General features: G+C 39.5%; 1 protein-coding gene across 2 annotated transcripts in view; it reads left to right on the plus strand.

The window, feature by feature from the left end:
- Positions 1 to 19,099, plus strand: part of LCOR (ligand dependent nuclear receptor corepressor) — a 79,288-nt gene that overhangs the window by 29,167 nt on the left and 31,022 nt on the right. For both annotated transcript variants that reach the window (XR_008966279.1, XM_057380352.1), the window contains exons 2-4: positions 1,385 to 1,450; positions 1,865 to 1,944; positions 15,663 to 15,795. Coding sequence is in view for 1 of the 2 variants with exons in the window: in XM_057380352.1 (XP_057236335.1) it covers positions 1,385 to 1,450; positions 1,865 to 1,944; positions 15,663 to 15,795 (279 nt within the window). In the remaining variant the exon portion in view is untranslated. The remainder of the gene's footprint in view (positions 1 to 1,384; positions 1,451 to 1,864; positions 1,945 to 15,662; positions 15,796 to 19,099) is intronic.

Raw genomic sequence — 19,099 nt, forward strand, 5'->3', positions numbered from 1 at the left:
CTTTCTGATATTACATTTTTAGTGTTGTACTCCAGCAATGCTCTGGCCATCTGAGTCATGTTGCAGGCTGCAAATTCTGTAGGATCCTGCGTCTGATAGCTGAAGGTGTTGGTGCACTGATGCTCTTGCTRGTGCCCAGAGGGGTATAACACTAATGTTATTTCCTGCTCTCCAAAACATAACTTTGATATTAGATCTGGATGAAGTGAGAATTGTTTTAAAAATACTGCTCTTTTGAATTGTAATAAATTATTTCCTTCATAGTACATGATCATTTAGATTTTGACTGATTTCTTAAACTTTGCTATTTTGAGTAGTTTATCTGTCCCTGATTCACCCATGCAAGTTTCTCTAAATTTAAGACCATGTTTTTGTTCCTTAAATTTTTTTTTTTTGTTTCTTCTTCTGCCGCTCAAAGACTCAAACAAGTAGGAAAAGCTAGAAGCCCCTAGCTACTTGCAAACCATTCTTAAACATACAAAGCAAAAGTATTGGGTGTGGGAGGTGTGCAGTATAGTAAGATGTAGTCTTGAATTTTTCTGGTCATAGTGCATTTTCATACATTTTTATAAGCAGGTGGAATTTGTCTATCCCCCTTAGAGTAATCTTTGTACTTTTCATGTTCACTCTACTAACCCGTCTTCTTGCAGTATTGGGTAGTTAATGGCTCTGTGGATTTTTTACTGCCAGCAGGGGCTTAGTGCAGTATTGATTTAACATTTCCAAATAATGGCAGTAATTTTGGTGCAGGTTTTCTCTCTTTTGGAATAAACTCAAAAGTAAACTAGATTTATTTTAAGTGAGGTTTGAATCATGGCATTGAAATAAATTGGACTCTGTGTGTCTTGGATGCAGATCTGTGATGGAAATTTCATTCCTTAGTGATATGACAATGCTGAATCCCTCTCCTTTTAATTTTCTCTCCTCAAAACGGCAGCTCTTCAGAAACACTGATTCTACTGTTTACTGAAATTCAGAAAAATAATTGAACACCACTGAGATGGAAGAATGTATTTTTTTTTAATTGGGGAAATGTACCTTCTTTCAGTTTGGAGGCTTAAATAAGAGTATTTTTATTTATGTAGAAATTACTTGGTCATGTTGTAGAACCTGCAGATTTCCTCTGTTCTTTTCAAAATGGTTTATTTCAACGTTGTAATGTTCTTTGTTTTTAACCTTGCTATTTACAAAAGTACAGGGGGCTCTAGATTGTGCTATGATTTATCAGTAGTTCAGTCATCACAATTGACCCATGTATCTTGTAATACTTGGAGAAAACACGTTGAGCTCTGTTCTTGGAACAGATAAATATAGAACTGCTATTGTGAATATTGTAGTGACGTACTTAATCTAGAAAGCTAACAATTCTTTTATTTGCTTTTAGGGTTTGAAAGTATTCTAGAAGGCCTGTTTGGACCTGGATTATTAAAAGATCTCAGTTTGTTTAAAGGTATTCCATCTCTATGTTTGTATCTTGTTCTGCATTTCTAATGACAGAAGCAGCCCCAGCTCTGCCTCTAGAAAATGTGTGTTACCGTGGTGATTTGTGCTTTTTTCCCCCCCTCCCCCAGGCAGTGCTCACAGTTAGTTTCATATTGGCTAAAATTACTAATGAGTGTGCGTTCGTCTTTATGTAGCTGGGAGTGTATTTTGCAGTGCTCAGAAAAACAGATTTGTTGTGTATAGATAAAATGTATGTAGTTTGGTAATCTGGGGATTTAGAAAAATGGCCAAAATGAAGCCTGAATCCTCAGAATGCAGGCAAGAATGTTGTGAAACAGGTATTTAATTCGGCATTTCTCTTTTGGCTCCAGTTGTCATGGTTTATGAATATGAAGTAATTTGCTATTCTTCTGATTTACAGACTGTGAGCCTGAAGGTGTTTCTGATTGGTCTTTTGATGAAAATTGTCTTTTCTGCTGCCTGAGAAGAGAAAAAGTGAAGGTAACAATGCACATGTGTGAAGCTAATAGTTGTAGGGGAGGGACAAAGGGAGGGAGTTTGCTGCTGCTAGTTAACTGAACATGTAAAATCTGCAACCTCCTACCCCTTTCCCCTCCTTTGGAAAGAGGTTTCTGAATTAAAATATGCAAGTTAGTGAACAGACTTGACTCTTTCTCTGCAACTTTTTCTTTGTAGTATGTAATGTAGGTGGTGGGTTTCTTTTCTTTTCCCTCTGCATTAGTTCTTTCTGTTTGGTGTTTTTTATTTGTTTTGGGTTTTCTTGAGCTCTTTATAAGAGATCTTGTTGGGAGTTATGAAACCCTCTCCAAGAGGTTTGGARTCTGTGGCTTGTGCATGTTTACTACAGTCAGATGATGGGATTATCTTCAGTATGGAAATGTGGTGCATTTTAACTATCTAGAGTCTTGTTCTGTATCTTGGAATCTCCCTCCCTGTGGCCCATATCCTTTTATTAAAGTACTCTTATGCATGGTAGATTTTGTGCTGTGCTTGTTCATAATGAAGTCAAAACCTAAACAAGTCAGGCTTGCCAACAAATAAACTTGCAGTTTATTTTAAGGAGATTATTGTTGCATGTAAAACAAAAGCTATGGTGTTATACTGATTGTTGCTCAGCCCACATGTTGAAATTATGATTGTTCTGTAACATAGGAAGGAAGGATCATCTGTCTTGGCAAAACTTCACTTACTGGAATTTGTAACTACTACTTCTTCCTGCACATTGTAAAACAATGCCAGAGAGGATYTCTGTCAATTTAGGAATGAAGCAAAAGCACTCTATCCTCTGCAGTAGCCAACATGTAGCTGCATGGCTTGTCCATAAAGGAAGTACCTTGTTGACACTGATACTTGCCGTGCTGCCAGTTCATGCCTGGTTTTGTATTATCAATTTTTGTTATGGCATGGGAGGAGGTTTAGGAATGCTTGCGTTTAGAAAATATGTAAGTCACAATTCTTTCACCAAGACTGCCATCAGATAACATGTATGTATGCTTGTGGTGTAAGGAGTTCTGTCTTTTTTCTTACCTCAACTCATAAAAGGACAAAATCTAGTGTTAAGCACAGCTCTGGTTAAACCATTGAATTGATTGAGAAGTTAATTTTGTAATGGATAGGAGACTGGTTGTTATCTGGGCCAATCTGACAGTTTATGGGTAGGTATTAAAAAAGGCAGTCTTACTGCCCTCCACCCTCTCTGTCAGTTCTTTTGGGTTTGGGTATTTTGGCTTTTTGATTTGTCTTTTTTTGTTAGTTTTGTTTTTGAGGAAAGAATACGTCTCCTGTCAGGTCTAGGGGTTTTTGCGTATCAGCTGAGAGATGGTAGGGTTCCTTTCCCCTGTGGGTGCAGCAGATTGCTGCCCTGCTGGCACTGATGTCATTAGCTTGCAGTACAGAGTTAAATATGATTCTTTCACGAGAGCCTTCAAATAGTGTGAATTTGACAACACCTTAATTGGAATTAAAATAGCGGAAATATAATGGTTAGACAAAAGTTTGTAACTTAATTTGGTATATAGATAAATAGTGGACAGTCTTCAGCTAATTTAGTTCTACTAAATTAGAAATGGTACTAGTTTATTTGACATATCTTCCATTGATCATCTGTACCGATAACTTTAACTCTTCTTTTTAGGGAGTTGCAGGCTGTTCACGTACATCCTCTCACCATTTTTGGAAAAGAATTGGGCAGGGTGGGATGATTTGGATTGGTGCTTATATAGTGCTGAGTTACGGAATGAAAAGGTGTGTAGTTGATGCTGTAGCTAGGAGCTATCCATATATTAGGATAGTGTGTGGCTGTGGCTGGCCTGTTTTTTTTTCTTTTGAGTATGTAAATACCAATACCTCCTTCTGGATTAGTTGACTAATTAATYAGTGTACTTGATTTTCACCTGTGAGTGACATGTCGGTACCTACTGTAACAAGTTCAAAACCAATAAAAATCTTCAGGGTTTTTTTCTGTATTTCATTTGTCCTTAAGAATTACCTCTGACTCCGGAGACCAGTAGTTGTGCATAAGTAAAATTGAGTTCTGGACTGTAGGWTGGGAATTGAAGTCCAGTATTAGTTTTTTGGTAGAACTGCTTAAAGGGCAGAAATCTATATTAGCTCTCCCACTCTTTCAGTGATATTGGTTATTGCTTTTGCAAGCAGTCAGATTCAATTACATGACTTCTTCAAAGGATGAAAAACCATCTGCTCAAATATTCTAAAAAGATTAATGTATTTGTAACAGTAGTTCTAATTGCAAATACTGAGCAAATACATGCATTTTTTGGCAGTCAAAGTATAAGACAGATTTTGATAGAGAAATGGACTTAATTGTCCTCATTTGAAAGGGATGATAAAAGACAGACAAAGCAGGGAGCTAGCATCTTCCCAGACATATTTTTTCCCAAATCTAAAGGGTTATGTACAATAATGTAGAACTTTTAGAAATCGGATTTTTTCTTTTCATCACAGAATGCAGAATGCACAATTGTTTCTGTATGGTATGATTGGAGAATAACTGGTTACCTGAGGAGCTGCTGCCAAGTTATTAATGTGGGTACCTGTGTGCAGAAATGCACAGGTACCTCGATGGGYAAGAAATACAAAAGAGCCCCAGTTATCAGCTCTGGCTGCCTACACATGGTGAGAGAAAAATTTGGTTCTATGTGAGCAACAAGTACACATTTGAATCTGCAATTGTGGTAATCCTCTATTGCTTGTGGCCTTTTCTTTATAAAAGGTTGTGGTACAAAGAAGACCCATCAATTCAGATGGATTGAACTTGAAGTGTGCTTGGTTTATCCCTTTTTAATTATGATTCCTAATTTTTCTGTGTGGTTCGTTAAATAATCTGACAGAGCTATCATTACAGAAGATATCTTCAGCTCCATGTAGAATGTTTGTGTCAAATGAGGTAGTCTCCAGTGTCATTTGCTCATAGTTCAAGCTCAAGCCTAGTTTAAGAAAGACCAGAAGAAAGGAGAAACTGGAAAATGAATCCTCAAAGAGGATTCAGTTGAGGATATTCACATGGGAAAGAAAACACTATTGTCTATAGTGACATAAAGCAATTCATGTGTATTAAGAGAAGAAGGGAACACACACACATGGACACACCACTAATCTCATTAGTTGGTGAGAGCAGAACAAGAAGGATAATACTCTTAAGCATATTAACTATTTTATAGATATATTTAAGCTACAAAAATAGCAGGAGAGAAAATGACTTCTAGGAGCATATTCTGGATTCTTACACTGTTGATGCCAGAAGATTGATTCTGATCTGCAAAGTTCTCTAAAATACCTGGGCTTCAGTGAAAGGACCTCTTACAATTCTTTCATTTGTGAGCAAGTGTGGTAGGGTACAGCATTTAAAGGAGTAATTTTAAAATTCAAAATTACTCTGACATGATTTGGGCATTTTTAAAAGCTTGTAATTATTTTACACAAATCTGGTGGTGTTTCACTGTGGAGGAACATAAACAATAAGATATGAACTGTGGTAAATGTCTGAATAATTCGGAAGAGAAGTTATCATTCATCTAAAGCATTAACTTGTAGAATAATTGAAACTGGCAAAGGAAATACTTGAAAATGAGTTGAAGTTGCAGAACTCCTACAATTTTTGATGGCTTTAGAATGTGTTTAAACGGTGTCCAGAGATCCCTAAGTGTGCTGGAAAAGTGTGTTCTAAAACATTTTAATGGATTTCATCACTTTAAAAACTCAAGCATTTAGACTATTAATTTTGTGCTGTGTGGTTTTAAAATAATTTGATATGGAGCCTAAAACTTGAAGAGGCTGTTTATGATAATCTCCAGCTGTGTTTAGTAGTAATGCAGGGTTGAGGCTTTGCTTGTGCATCAATGTTAATATAAGCATATTGTGTTTTCACTGATATATTTCTTGTCCCCCTACTATAGATAATAAATTATAGTCAATAGCTATGGATCAGCTGTTTGTTTTGAATTTGATAAATATGGCATCAGTCAACTTACTATAAAAATATATGTGTTCAGTAAGTGAGGGAGGTCTTAACCGTTTGAATTTTTATTAATGCTAAGCTAGGAGCAGTTGTAGGTGCTTTAAAGGACATGCTCAGAATTGAAAATTACCTTGATAAATTTGATTTATCTTGATAAATTATCTTGAAAAACAGGACAGACAGTCTTATTTTGTCAAGTTACAAGTTACAGGTGTCTGGAAAGTGATAGGTTTGTAAAAGCAGTAAACTGTTTTGAGGACTGTATCAAAAGAGGAATTTGTGTTAATACCTGGAGAAGAAAAACTAAATGCTCGTGAAGCCTCAGCTGGCTGTAGCATTTTGAGAGATGTAAAAAACTGAATAGCACTGAAATGAAAGCAACAAGAATGGTACTGTTTTGCCGGTAGAAGCCCTTAAGGCTTGTCTGCAGAAAATTGTTCTCCTTTGCAATGGCTTTGAATTAAAAAGACTATACAGTCTAAAGAAAAAAAGAAGCATTGGAGATGAACCTAGGGATGTTGAAACATCCCTTTCTTACTCAGTGTTCCTGATTTTGCCTTAAGATAGGGTGGGAGTTTGAGTTGTATGCCTAGGGTCCATGGGTTACCAGTCAGCCATGGGTGGTCTGTGGCCATCCTCCCTCCTTTTTCTTCTTGAAGATGGATAGGAATTGTCTCTTCCTGTTCTAGCTTGTGGGCTCTTCCCATTCCATCTGTGTGTGTCCTGTGGCTTAAACATGAAATTACTGTTTCCACATCTACACATCAACAGCCTGCATCATACAGTTCTCTTCATGTCAGCAGTTTAGCATTTGGATTTGCTGTATCAACATTTCCTACAAGGAGGCTCTCATTGAGCATCCAGCACTAGTGCTGACAAGGCTGGGTTGCCCAGGACTAAGTGGTCTTGCAAGGTCATGCATTGACCTTGTGTTTTGAAAACCTGAGCTTTGTGTTTCTAAGGCTCTTTGACTTAATTACATAGTTATGGTGTTTATCTTACTGTACAAAAAGAGCATTACCCCTCAGGGAGCATGTGCAAACCACTCCAGGTATCTTCCTCTGAAGGTGTGTTGTTCAGTATAGTGATACTGCATGTTCACTGGTGTATTCCAGGAATGCTCTGGGATGTTCTTCCCACCTGAAGAGAAATAGAAAGAGGATAGAAAGAATCCTGTGTTATGAATGATACATAAAAGTAACTCATTGGTTATAAATACCCGGAAAAAAAAAACTCTATGACAATGCTGTCTAGATATTATTGGGTTTTTCTTCTTCCTACTACCTCTGTATTGCTGCTGAAAACTTTGATGTGATTTGGGTCTGTAGAGTGAGTGGGTAAGCCTGAAATAGTGATTCTGAATAATGGTTATTGGGAAGAGATGCTGGAAAATGCAAAAAAACCCCTAAAAATCAACAACCCCCACCCCAAGCCAACAAAAAATCTCAACACAAACCAACCAACCAGACACTCCCAAACAAAAAAAACCCTCACTTTTGGAAGTTGACTATGAATAGCAATCACAATCAAATACTTAGTATGAAAACTTGAATTTTCCTTCCRAGTTGAAAAGAACTGCAGCTTGCTGGAATAATTATGGTACAATGAATAAGAAAGCAATTTAAAAATGCAATAAGCAGAAATATTTCCAGTATATTTTGTCTCATGTAGTCAGTGCTGTACCAAGGATGCCAGAAGACTTTTTTTCCTATGTGCAAGTTTAMATCTGACTCTTTTACATAACTCTATTTCTTTACGTTTTGGTGTCAGCATGGACACTGATAAAAACCCTATATGTAAGGAGATGCTCCTTAGTTTGAGGGGTAACAATTTAKCACTGCCATTTTCTTGCTATTACTCATCTCCTCTCCTGAATGCAGATCAAGAGATTCCCTATTCAGCTGTTCACCAGCATAAGCCACTTAGAACTTTTTTTCTTCTGGTTGATACTTTTTTCTTCATTCCCTCTCTACGTGGCAAATGTACAGCTTYAGTTAGCCTCAGTAGATTAAATTGTACTCTTCTTATATTGCCTATATATAAGTAACATAAAATACATTTGTTTATGGTGAGGCAGGATGCTGCTGGACTCTGTGAGTTGCCAGGTCTGTATTTACAGTGTATTGTTTTAGTTGCAGAAAGTGCTAGGAAGATTTGAAATTAGTTGTGTCAGCCAAGGGTTATTTTTATTTTAGACTTCTTCCAGAGCTGGAGTCTGTTAAAAGACAGGGTGTCAGATCAGGTTGAAGGCGTAATGTTTCCTTTGAATTCTTTGCTTGTCCCTTGAATTAAAAAGTTTTTTAAATAGTTCACGGGACTTTAGATAGAGGATTCCAGGTAACTCTGATGCATCTTATCTAGCCGAATCTCTATGGGTTGGTTTGCAGATTTTCCTTTCAAAGCAAAATTTCTGTGAAGGCTTAGAAATCTGAGCGATTATTCCAACATTTTGTATGCCTAGATTACTTACATTATTAGTTAATTTTCACATATGCTTTTATGCAAACTGATGAGTTTACTGTTATCCTGGTAATGCCTAAAAGATAATGGAGCTGATCTTGGAYTCTGTCAATAACTAGGCTAGATGCTGAATAAAGCTTTGTCACAWGCAGCAACATGGTTTCAAAATGAGGATACAAGTGTGTTCTGWGAAGTGCCACCTGAAGAGTAACTTCCAAAAGGTATTTGGCTTACTATCCAGAAATACCTTTAATGTGAAATCCTGTACAGATACTTAATGTATTTTAGTGTCAYGGAAGTACAACTGCATTTTCAGTGTGTTCATAAAATGCGAGTGAACTGCTACTGGTTACTAGTACAGGGAAGCCTTGGCAYGGAGGTGAACACTTTTATTATAGCTAACTATCAGTTCAAATTCATATGAAATAATTAAAATCTGTCTCAATAGAACCTTATCCTTGCTTGGGAACAAGCAGGTTTGAATCTCTGGTATGGAACGAAGCATCAGTCATTTTGTGAAGCCTTTACTTCTGCAGTCTCTTGCCTTCATAGAATCAAAGATGTTTTATTCACCCGCTACSTCTGTCATCACATGTTCCTTATATTTCTTTTTGTTATAAAATACTGCTTTTTCTCTGCATCCTGTCTGAGATAGTATCTCCCTTTACTTTTGATAGAGAGCTTTTGGAGGCAGTTGAATCACAATTATGATGTGAGAGCCCATGTGGTTCAGGCCAGAGTCCACAGCATTTCATATTTTCACCCTTGGCACACGCAGTTCATGTGACTGCTGTGTTTGTTAATTTACTGTGGGCTGGTCATGTAACCTTGCTTCATTTAAACCTCTTGAAGTTGAGACAGCACTACTTAAGAATTACTTATTTTTTCATTTACTGTGCTTCATAAATTAATTTCCAGTTCTTTCCTTCCCTTCTAGTCCCATGAGGAAATGATCCTGAAATCAACTAATATGGTAGAGGACARAAAAACAGATGCAGCCTAGATATTATGGTAACTGATACTTTATAAAGGTTAACAAAACAAAACACTCCCTAAACACAAAGAGTGGTTGTGTATACATTCCTGCAGTAGGTAAATACAAGTAACTTTAATATAGCTTCACATGAAAGTGGAAGGAGAGGACTGGTGAAGAGATTGTTCTCCTGAGCAGGAGCAAGGCAATAAACTGAAAGCTTTKAGAGAAGGGCTGTGCATCTGGGGGGGAGCCCAAGCATTTAGATTTTGTATTTTTSTAACCTTATCTTCTAGTTTCTTCAGTGTATATAAAATGAATGATTTATACTGACATCTGACACACTTAATTATCCTAATTTGAATATATCCTTGAGATTACTCAGCTGCTTCCAATTGTGAGAAAATGGATTCTAGTTCATTGTAGGTGTTGCAACAGCTAGCCTAAGTTTATTTCACTTAAAGGTAGCTGCTACTGTGCCTGTTCACAAAAGGAACTGTCTTTTGATAATGCTTGGGCATTTCTTGCTCAGTTTGMATGAATGCTGTGTAGAGTAAGGACAACTGCTTGTGTTTTGCCTCCTACAGTTATTTCATGGATCCAAATGTAATAGTCAAAGAACGAGTGCTAGATACAAGATTTGCAACCAAATGTTGTAAAAYCTTTAAGTTTTCTTATTTTTAATGGGCTCTTTTTTCTGTATTGTTATCAAGTCTTACAGGGTCTGCTGCATTTATGTCTTGSGTTATAATGTAAGSTATAACCAAAGCATGTATTCTGCCATCACCTACATCACCTTCTGATGAACTGTTCATGGCRGCTCCTTTGTAACAGCTGCATACCCCACCTCTGAGCTGGGTGTAGTGTTCTTTGTCTTCATGTGATAACTACACCCAGCCTAAGGATGGTCATCTCTGCTAATGAGCCATCAAGGACTCCCCAAAAGATCCTGTGACTCACAGAATTGCATCATTCCATTGTAAAACTGCTGCCTTGGAGGGAGTACTGAACATACCTGCCTGGATGTGAGGATATATAGTYTTGTTTGGGGTCTTGGAGGAATGAKCTCTGGACCTCCAGAGAAGGACCAGATGTTTCCACAGGACCACTGCTTTGACAAGACTACAGCCATCATTCCAACAGGACAGCAGTCACCATTTAATCAGACTGCTACCACCACCCTGACCAAGAGGGTACCAGGCTGTACTCTGTTGATTTAAGCCAGTGTTTCAGTACTATTGCCTTACTTGTAATTTTCCTATTAAATTGTAGTTCTGGCTTGAAATCTCTTGCAAGGTRTTTGTGTGGGGTTAATTCCTCCCTCTGGTTTACCTTCAAACTGGCACATATTTTGGTGTCCAATGTGTGACATCCTGAGAGAAGTCAGAATTGCAGTTTTGCATTGTACTAYAGAAACTGCCTATTTACCATTATGCTTGATATATTTATGTGGATGTTGTACCTTGCTCTCTGTGTTTTTCCATGCATAGGGAATTATTTGCCAGTTGTGATGCTCCTTTTGAGACCAGAGAATGGTATGAAAATTGCTTTTTTTTTTTTGTCTGTTGCATGATGACATCAGAGGCAACGAACCTCATTTGGAATGTATTTTGAGTTTTGTTCAACTGTCCTGGTCTGGGCTACTAGCTCTGGGACCTCAATAATAATCACTCTTAGCCCATAGGGGGAAGAGTAGAGAATGGTTTCTTCCAAACTGTTTGGCCTCACAGAGCATTTTTTAAGAATATTGAGTTCCTTCTGGATGTCAAGGACTGCATTATCTTGTTAGTTTTGCCTTGTCTTCTTTTTATGGCCTGTACTGTGTACCCCATGTTTGGAGTCACAACAGTGCTTGTAGTGGTACAGCATCTTCAGAAGGAGGAGGAGAGAAGAAGCAAATCAGTAGGCACCATGTCCACACAAAACCATCACTGAGCCAAAGGGAAAAGGTGCCAAAAGAACAGGCACCGTGTCCACACAAACCATCAATGAGCCCAAAGGACAGCCTAATCCGGTAGCAGTTACCCCCATTCAGAARAGGAAATCAAAAAGCAAATTGGTCTGCATAGTGACTGATGAGGAGGCAGCTGGACCTTTGCAGCCAGTGAAAGACACAGAACCAGAGGTCATCACTTGCTCCCTGTCCCTGGGTGAGCTGCATGACCTGGGGAGGGAGTTCATCCACCAGGCAAATGAGTCCATGCTGACCTGGCTGCTCCGCATCTGGGATGCTGCAGCTAATAATGCCCTTCTGGATGAAAGTGAGTCCAGGCAGCTGGGCTCACTGTCCCAGGATGTGGTCATTGACCAGGGTATTCGGAAAGCCCAGGAAACTCTCAGCTTCTGTGGGCATCTGCTGGAAAATGCAAGGGAGAGATACCTTGTGAAGAAGACTTCCATGTGCAACAAGGAGAATGGAACAGAATGGAACAAGGTATCCAATGCCTGAGGGAATTGGCTGTGCTGGAGATCATCTTTTCTGAAAAGAAGAGATTGCCTAGGAACCCAGCAAGTGTCCAGTGCATGTTGCAAGTGTGGTTGCAATTTTGAATGGCTTGGACCAGAAATACACTCCTACTACTTAGCAATGCTGCAATGGAGGGAAGGAGAGGACAAGATGGGCCACTGGTCAACAAACTAAGGGTTTATGAGGACAGCAACACTGTTGTGTTTTATTATTTTATTGTGCACTGTCAGCAATACTGCACTGACCAAGCCTTTGTGTTTCCCATCCATAAGATGATTGGTGACTTGGAGATCCAAGGTGTTGTCAGCAAGACTCGTTCACCTTTTAACWGTCCTCTGTGGCCAGTGCATGAGTCCAGTGGAGAATGGAGACTGATGGTGGATTACCATGGCCTGAATGAAGTCATGCCACCACTAAGTGCTGCTGTGCTGGACATGCTGGAGCTTCAGTACAAGCTGGAGTCCAAGGCAGCAAAGTGGTATGTGACCGCWGATGTTGCCAATGCATTTTTCTCTGTTCCTTTGGCAGCAGAGTGCAGGCCCTGGTTTACCTTCCCCTGGAGGTGTGTGCAGTACAGTTGGAATTGGCTGCCACAGGGATGGAAGCACAGTCCTGCCATCTGCCATGGACTGATCCAGACTGCACTGGAAAAGGGTGAGGCTCTGGAACACCTGCAGTACATCATATGGGGGAATACAGCAGGGAAAGTCTTCAGGAAAGGAGAGAAGATTATCCAGATTCTCCTGAAAGCTGTAGTTGCCATTAAACAAAGTAAGGTTGGCTAAGGGACCTGCTCAAAAARTTCAGTTTCTAGGAGTAAAGTGACAAGATGGATGTCGCCAGATTTCAGTGGAAGTGATTTGCAGAATAGCATCTATGTCTCCACTGACGAACAAGAAAGAAACACCAGCATTCCTAGGTGCTGTGAGCTTTTGGAGGATGCATATCCMAGAGTACAGTACAATTGTAAGCCTCCTCTATCTTGTGACATGAAAGAAAAATTATTTCTGATGGGGCCCTGAACAACAACAAGCTTTTGAGCAAATTAAACAGGAGATTGCCCATGCAGTAGCCSTTGGGCCAGTCAGGACAGGGCGGGATGTAAAAAATGTACTCTATACTGCAGCCAGGGAGAATGGTCCTTCCTGAAGCCTCTGGCAGAAGGGACCTGGGAGACCTGAGGATGAMCACTGGGATCTGGAGTAGGRAAGACAAAAGATCAGAGGCCAGCTRTACCCAACTGAGAAAKAGATTCWTGCAGCCTACAAAAGCGTTTAAACTGCTTACTGCAGAAGTAATTGACACTGAAGCACAGCTGTTTTTGGCACCCTATCAGTGCTAGTTCAGAGTGAAGGTTCCTTCTGCATACCGTGACACGATGCCACATGGAGCACATGGATCACTCTGCTCACACAGCAAGCCCGGAGAGGAAATCYTAATTGCCCTGRGATTCTGGAAATCATAACAAATTGGCCTGAAGGTGAGTTCTGGCCTGTCTTCTGAAGAAGAGGAGTAGTTGACACGTGCTGAGGAAGGCCCACCATCTAAACAACTACCAAAGAATGAAAAGCGGTCCGTCTTCTTCATCAATGGCTCCTGCCAAATTGAAGGAACAAACTGGAAAGGGAAAGCTGCTGTAGAGAGCCCCACATGAAAAGTTGCAGAAGCTACTTAGGGACAGGGTAGATCAAATCAGCTTGCAGAGCTTAAAGCTGGCTTTGAATATCCRTGAACAAGAGAAGTGGCTGAGACTGTATCTCTAYACTGACTCRTGGATGGTAGCTAATGAATGCTCTGTGGGGCTGGCTCAATTGGTGGAGAAAGGCCAACTGGCAGTGCAGAGGGAAACCCATCTGAGCCGCTGAGATTTGGCAGGACATTGCTGCCCGGGTAGAGAGGCTGACTGTGAAGGTCTGACACGTAGATGCACACATACACGCAGGAGTTGGGCTAATGAAGAGCATTGTAAAAACAAGCAGGTGGATTGAGCTGCCAAGGTTAAAGTATCTCAGGTGGATCGGACTGGCAGCACAAAGGAGGATTATTTCTAGCTCGTTAGGCCCACTATGCTTCTGTTCATCAAGGAAGAGATGCAACATACCAATGGGCCTGTGACTGATGGGTTGACTTCACCATGGGCGGCATCTCACAGGACATCCCTGAGTGCAAGACATGTGCTGAAGTCAAGCAGGCCAAGCAGGTTGAGTCTTTACGGTGTTATGGATGGTGGTCAAAATATAGATACGGGGAAATATGGCAAACTGATCACATCACACTTTCTCAAACCCGCTAAGGCAAGTGCTGTGTGCTGACCATGGTAGAAGCAATCACTGGATGGCTGGAGTCCTACCCGGTGCCTCATTTTATGCCCAGAACTCCATGCTGAGCCTTGAAAAGCAAGTCTTGTGGAGACGTGGCACCCCTGAAAGAATTGAGTTGGACAGCAGGACTCATTTCAAAACAGCCTCATGGTCACCTCGGTTAGAGAACATGGTATTGAGTGGGTATACCACATTCCCTATCATGCATCAGCTGCTGGGAAAATTGAACAGTGCAATGGATTGCTAAAAACCACCCTGAAGGCACTGGGCAAGGGGACCTTCAGAAGCTCAGAGCTGTGTTTAGGGAAGGCCATCTGGTTGGTCAACACCCAAGGCTCCATGGATTGAGCTGCTCCTGCCCACTGAGAACCCTTACACACTGTAGATGGAAATAAAGTCCCTGTGGTACATACAAGAGGTATGTTAGGAAATACTTTGGATTAATCCCACCTCAGGCTAAGGCAAACCCATCTGTTGGATTGTGTTTGCTCAAAGATCTGGTTACTCTTGGTAGGTAGTGCAAAAAGATGGAGAAACCCATTGTGTACCTCAAACGGACCTAGTTTTAAGTGAGAACTATGAGTAATGGTTCATTTTGTATATTTATATTTATAAGTAAAGAAGGGTAATAATTTGGGTGTGWTGTAGATGGTGTAGAATAAGGGGTAGATAACGTTTTGGGTTATAATGTAAGCTATAACCAAAGCATGTATTCTGCCATCACCTACATCACCTTCTGATGAACTGTTCATGGCAGCTCCTTTGTAACAGCTGCATACCCCACCTCTGAGCTGGGTGYAGTGTTCTTTGTCTTCATGTGATAACTACACCCAGCCTAAGGATGGTCATCTCTGCTAATGAGCCATCAAGGACTCCCAAAAGATCCTGTGACTCACAGGATTGCATCATTCCATTGTAAAACTCCTGCCTTGGAGGGAGTACTGAACATACCTGCCTGGATGTGAGGATATATAGTCTTGTTTGGGGTCTTGGAGGAATGAGCTCTGGACCTCCAGAGAAGGACCAGATGTTTCCACAGGACCACTGCTTTGACAAGACTACAGCCATCATTCCAACAGGACAGCAGTCACCATTTAATCAGRCTGCTACCACCACCCTGACCAAGAGGGTACCAGGCTGTACTCTGTTGATTTAAGCCAGAGTAAAGCTTGATTTAAGCCAGAGTTGATTTAAGCTCTGTTGATTTATTGCCTTACTTGTAATTTTCCTATTAAATTGTAGTTCTGACTTGAAATCTCTTGCAAGGTGTTTGTGTGGGGTTAATTCCTCCCTCTGGTTTACCTTCAAACTGGCACAATTTACAAGACAATAGGACAAAGTACACTGTTCTGAAGTAGCCAAAACCAATTTGTGATTTCAATCGATTCAACTATGTGCCGAGTACCTAAAATTTTTGAATTTAGTAAAATATTGAATGCTTAAGGAACGTTATTTATTTTGGAGTCAGGAAAATCTTACAAATATTAAATGTCTTTGCAGGAACACTTAGTCAGTCTGGATGAGCCAGCCTCGGAAGCTGGACAAGAAGCTCTGCTTAGACAAGAGCAAGCAAAAATCATTCGTTTTGAGAGGCAAGCGGAAGAGTTCCTCAATGCAGTCTTTTACAGAAAAGGTTGGTTTTAATGGGGGGAGGTGGATGTGGGAAGTAGTCTCTCTTGTGGTCTTTTTGTATGCAATATAGTAGGTATCAAAGATCTGATGTTCAAGTTGTCACTGTATGTTCAGTATTTTTCAATCATGTCTTTTGTATATATTTATGAAGGGTGAAAATGGTCTCTCAAGTGATGTAGCAATACAACTGTGTGGGCTTGGGACAGAGGAGGAGAGTATAACTAACCCTAAACCAAATCTCTCCATGAGAACACTGGTGTTTGCACTTTTGGAGAGATGACTCAGTTCTTACCCAGCAGAACTGTTCCCTATAACCAGTGTTTAGGTGAGTGGGCTGTTGGGAAGAAAGGTCAAGTGGCAGTAGTTGTATTAGGTGGGTAATATGTTTTTTTAAAAAAAAAAAAATTATTTTGATGGGGTATGTACTAATGCAGTTTTTCTTAAAGGTCATCAATCTTTTCACTATGGGTAATGATTACCCACCCTATTCCAAACAATCTTCAATATAAGATATTATTGGAATAGTGCTAAGGGGGATATATGGAGAATTCAAAAYGCGTTCAGCAAAAGAATTGCTGTAGAATAGTCTGAAAACATGGTTAATGCCAGAAAATCACCTGAATATCTTCTGGGGAGTTACTGCTTAAACTATGCTCTTTGGGAAGGCACAATACTCATTTCACTGTTTTCTACAAATCTGAGAAACGTGAAATCRGAGGTTGCTTCCAAATGCATCCTGAACGAAAGTACAACGTACTTATCAGTCTAACCCATGTGTGAGAAAACTGCCAAATCAGTAATTCCAACCTATCTGCTGGGGGACAATGCAAGGCTTCAGTTTAACAAATTAGAAATTGCTRTAGCCAGTCCTCAGCCCTTCCTTCCAGTGACCAAAATATTTAAAGGTGTTTTAAGGTGATAACAGTATCTTAGCCTTTCTTTTATGACTCAAATGAATAAATAGAAGCTATACATTATGATGCTTCTATACTTTTTGCAATATGTGCAGGATGGTAGGAAGGATAGTCATTGCATTACTACTGATAGTTCAGATAATGCCTTTATTCCAAGGCTTCCTTTTCAAGTTCTTTTTTTTCTTGTCCTTTTGCTTTTGAGTTTATCCCATTTATCTTCAAATCCAGGAGGAATTTAAGAAAACTAAAATCTAGAGAAAATGYAGGTTTTTTTCCATATTGCTTTTTATGGTAAGGAAAAAAAAACAAAAACCACTTCCATCACTTTCAAATTGTTTATTAAGAACTTTATTCCTTTAACACTAAATTTAAGTCTTTGAGTATGACGTGTGTGTGTGTGTGTGTCTTTTAGGAAAGTATGCTTTTTTAAATTGGTGGGCGAACCAGCAGCAGATATTGCAGTGTGCTAATGAAGGGTGTAATACTCTGTCCATGGCCAGATACCCAGAATGAAGATAATGAAGCATGTCAGATGTCTAAGAATCTTTGAGATTTTTTTTAATATTCTCTTGTTTTCATTCCTTTGACAAAGCTGTGCTTGGTGGAATAGTAATAGGCGAGGGGTAGAAGCTGGCAGGAAGTCAGTTCTGAATCCTTAATGCATCATTGGCAAGCTTGCCTGTATTTAGATTGCTTGAAATCTAACTCATGCTACTGCCATAAGATCCCCAGGCACTGTTATACCAAAGAGGACACAAAGAATGGCAGAACTCTGACATTCTTGTATTGCTCAGAGATGCTGACCTCTCCTGGCTTCATGCCAGCAATTAGTTTTTTCCATCTTTCTATCCTCACTCCAAGTAACATTTGAGATGGGTGTTTTGCAACCCAGGTGGATCAGAAAAAATGCAGATGCTCTCTGAATACTGGCCACACATTCACGTACTGAACATGAATAGGGAATTAACAAGATCGGCAAACTTTTTGAACAGATTTACTTCCATTAACTTTATGTCCTCTCTCTGAAATTCGTGTCCATGGCACTCTGACCGAGTAATGCTTCCTTCAGATATTCATGTTTTTCCAGTCAAAGGAGTGTAGTAGTACTTAGTTGTCTGTAACCTTTACTTTGTGGCCAGACAGGACCTTCTTCTGGTTTAATGGAATCATACCCTTATTTGCTTAATACTGCCCTTTTAAGATTTCAGTATAAAAATACACAAAAGCTATTAAGGCTTTAAAGCTCAGTGGTACTGCTATAGACTATTTGTAGTTGATATTAATTTGCTGTATTTTTCTTACCTGAGAATTTCTATGTTTTAGTTAATTTTAGTTTTCTTAAAAAAAACTGGACAGGTGGAGTCAAGATAAATATCTGGTTGATTTCAAGTGATGCTGGAGGGGCACCRGCACATGTTTTCAACTCATTTTTGAACAGCTTTAATCCTCAGCATTCATGCTTTATATTTAACAAAAAGCCTTTAATGTACTAGGTACCTACCCTCCCGCTTGAAAATGGAGTTTTGTGTCCTGAATTAGTGAGTTTATTGTGAACAGTGTGAGAAAGTAGTCATTCTGGGCTGATTCTTTAAAGTTGCAGATTACAAAGATGCATGTCTGTAGGCATATGTAATGTTTTATTTCTGAATGTGTAAATATGTTCAGCTGTAAGCATTTTTGAAATGAACATATGAACATGGTGCATAGTAAAGACCTGATTCTTCGTTATGAAAACATAAGTGCCATAGAGCTCTGCCATTCCTGCCTGCCCTGCCAGCACTTATGTATGCTACAAGCACATGTCAAACAGTCAGTATCAGTGTAATCATGCCATCAATTTGTGCCCCTCTGGGCCTCCCAAGAGCCTTTGTATGTCCTTCAGCAGGTTATAGTGAAGAGGTTAGAAAGTAGAAGAAATATCACCACAGCAGAACAAAGCCTTCACACTTTTCCAGGCTGGTCCTTGTGGACCATTTGGGAAGCGAGATTATAAATGTACCAAAATTTAAGTTTGGCTCATTTWTTGGAGTCTTCTTAAAACTCAAAATGTTTGATACTTAGAAACAAGTAAAATCTACAGGATGTTTTAAAGAAAATGGTTACATATTTACATAAACATCCTGTAATTTACTATTAGCTATTATGGTTAAGCTCCTGTAAAAATGTACGTGTTGACTGWTTAAGATCTTAGGCTTAGAAAGCTGTGCTTAACAGAAAGGAATTTGGGCTTGATAAGTATTAAAATCACAGTATAGTTTTTCATCAAGAAATACAGTGGCCGCTTACTGCTGCTCTTTGATTTATGGGCAATTGCTGAAACCTTCATGTRGGTCATCTTTTACACATAGAGTAGAACTGGTTTGTTGGATTCAGGTACTCTTGGCAAAAATG

This window comes from Malurus melanocephalus, unplaced genomic scaffold (assembly GCF_030028575.1).
Source record: "Malurus melanocephalus ecotype Western Australia unplaced genomic scaffold, MMel_1.1 scaffold_12, whole genome shotgun sequence".
NCBI classification, from domain to species: domain Eukaryota; kingdom Metazoa; phylum Chordata; class Aves; order Passeriformes; family Maluridae; genus Malurus; species Malurus melanocephalus.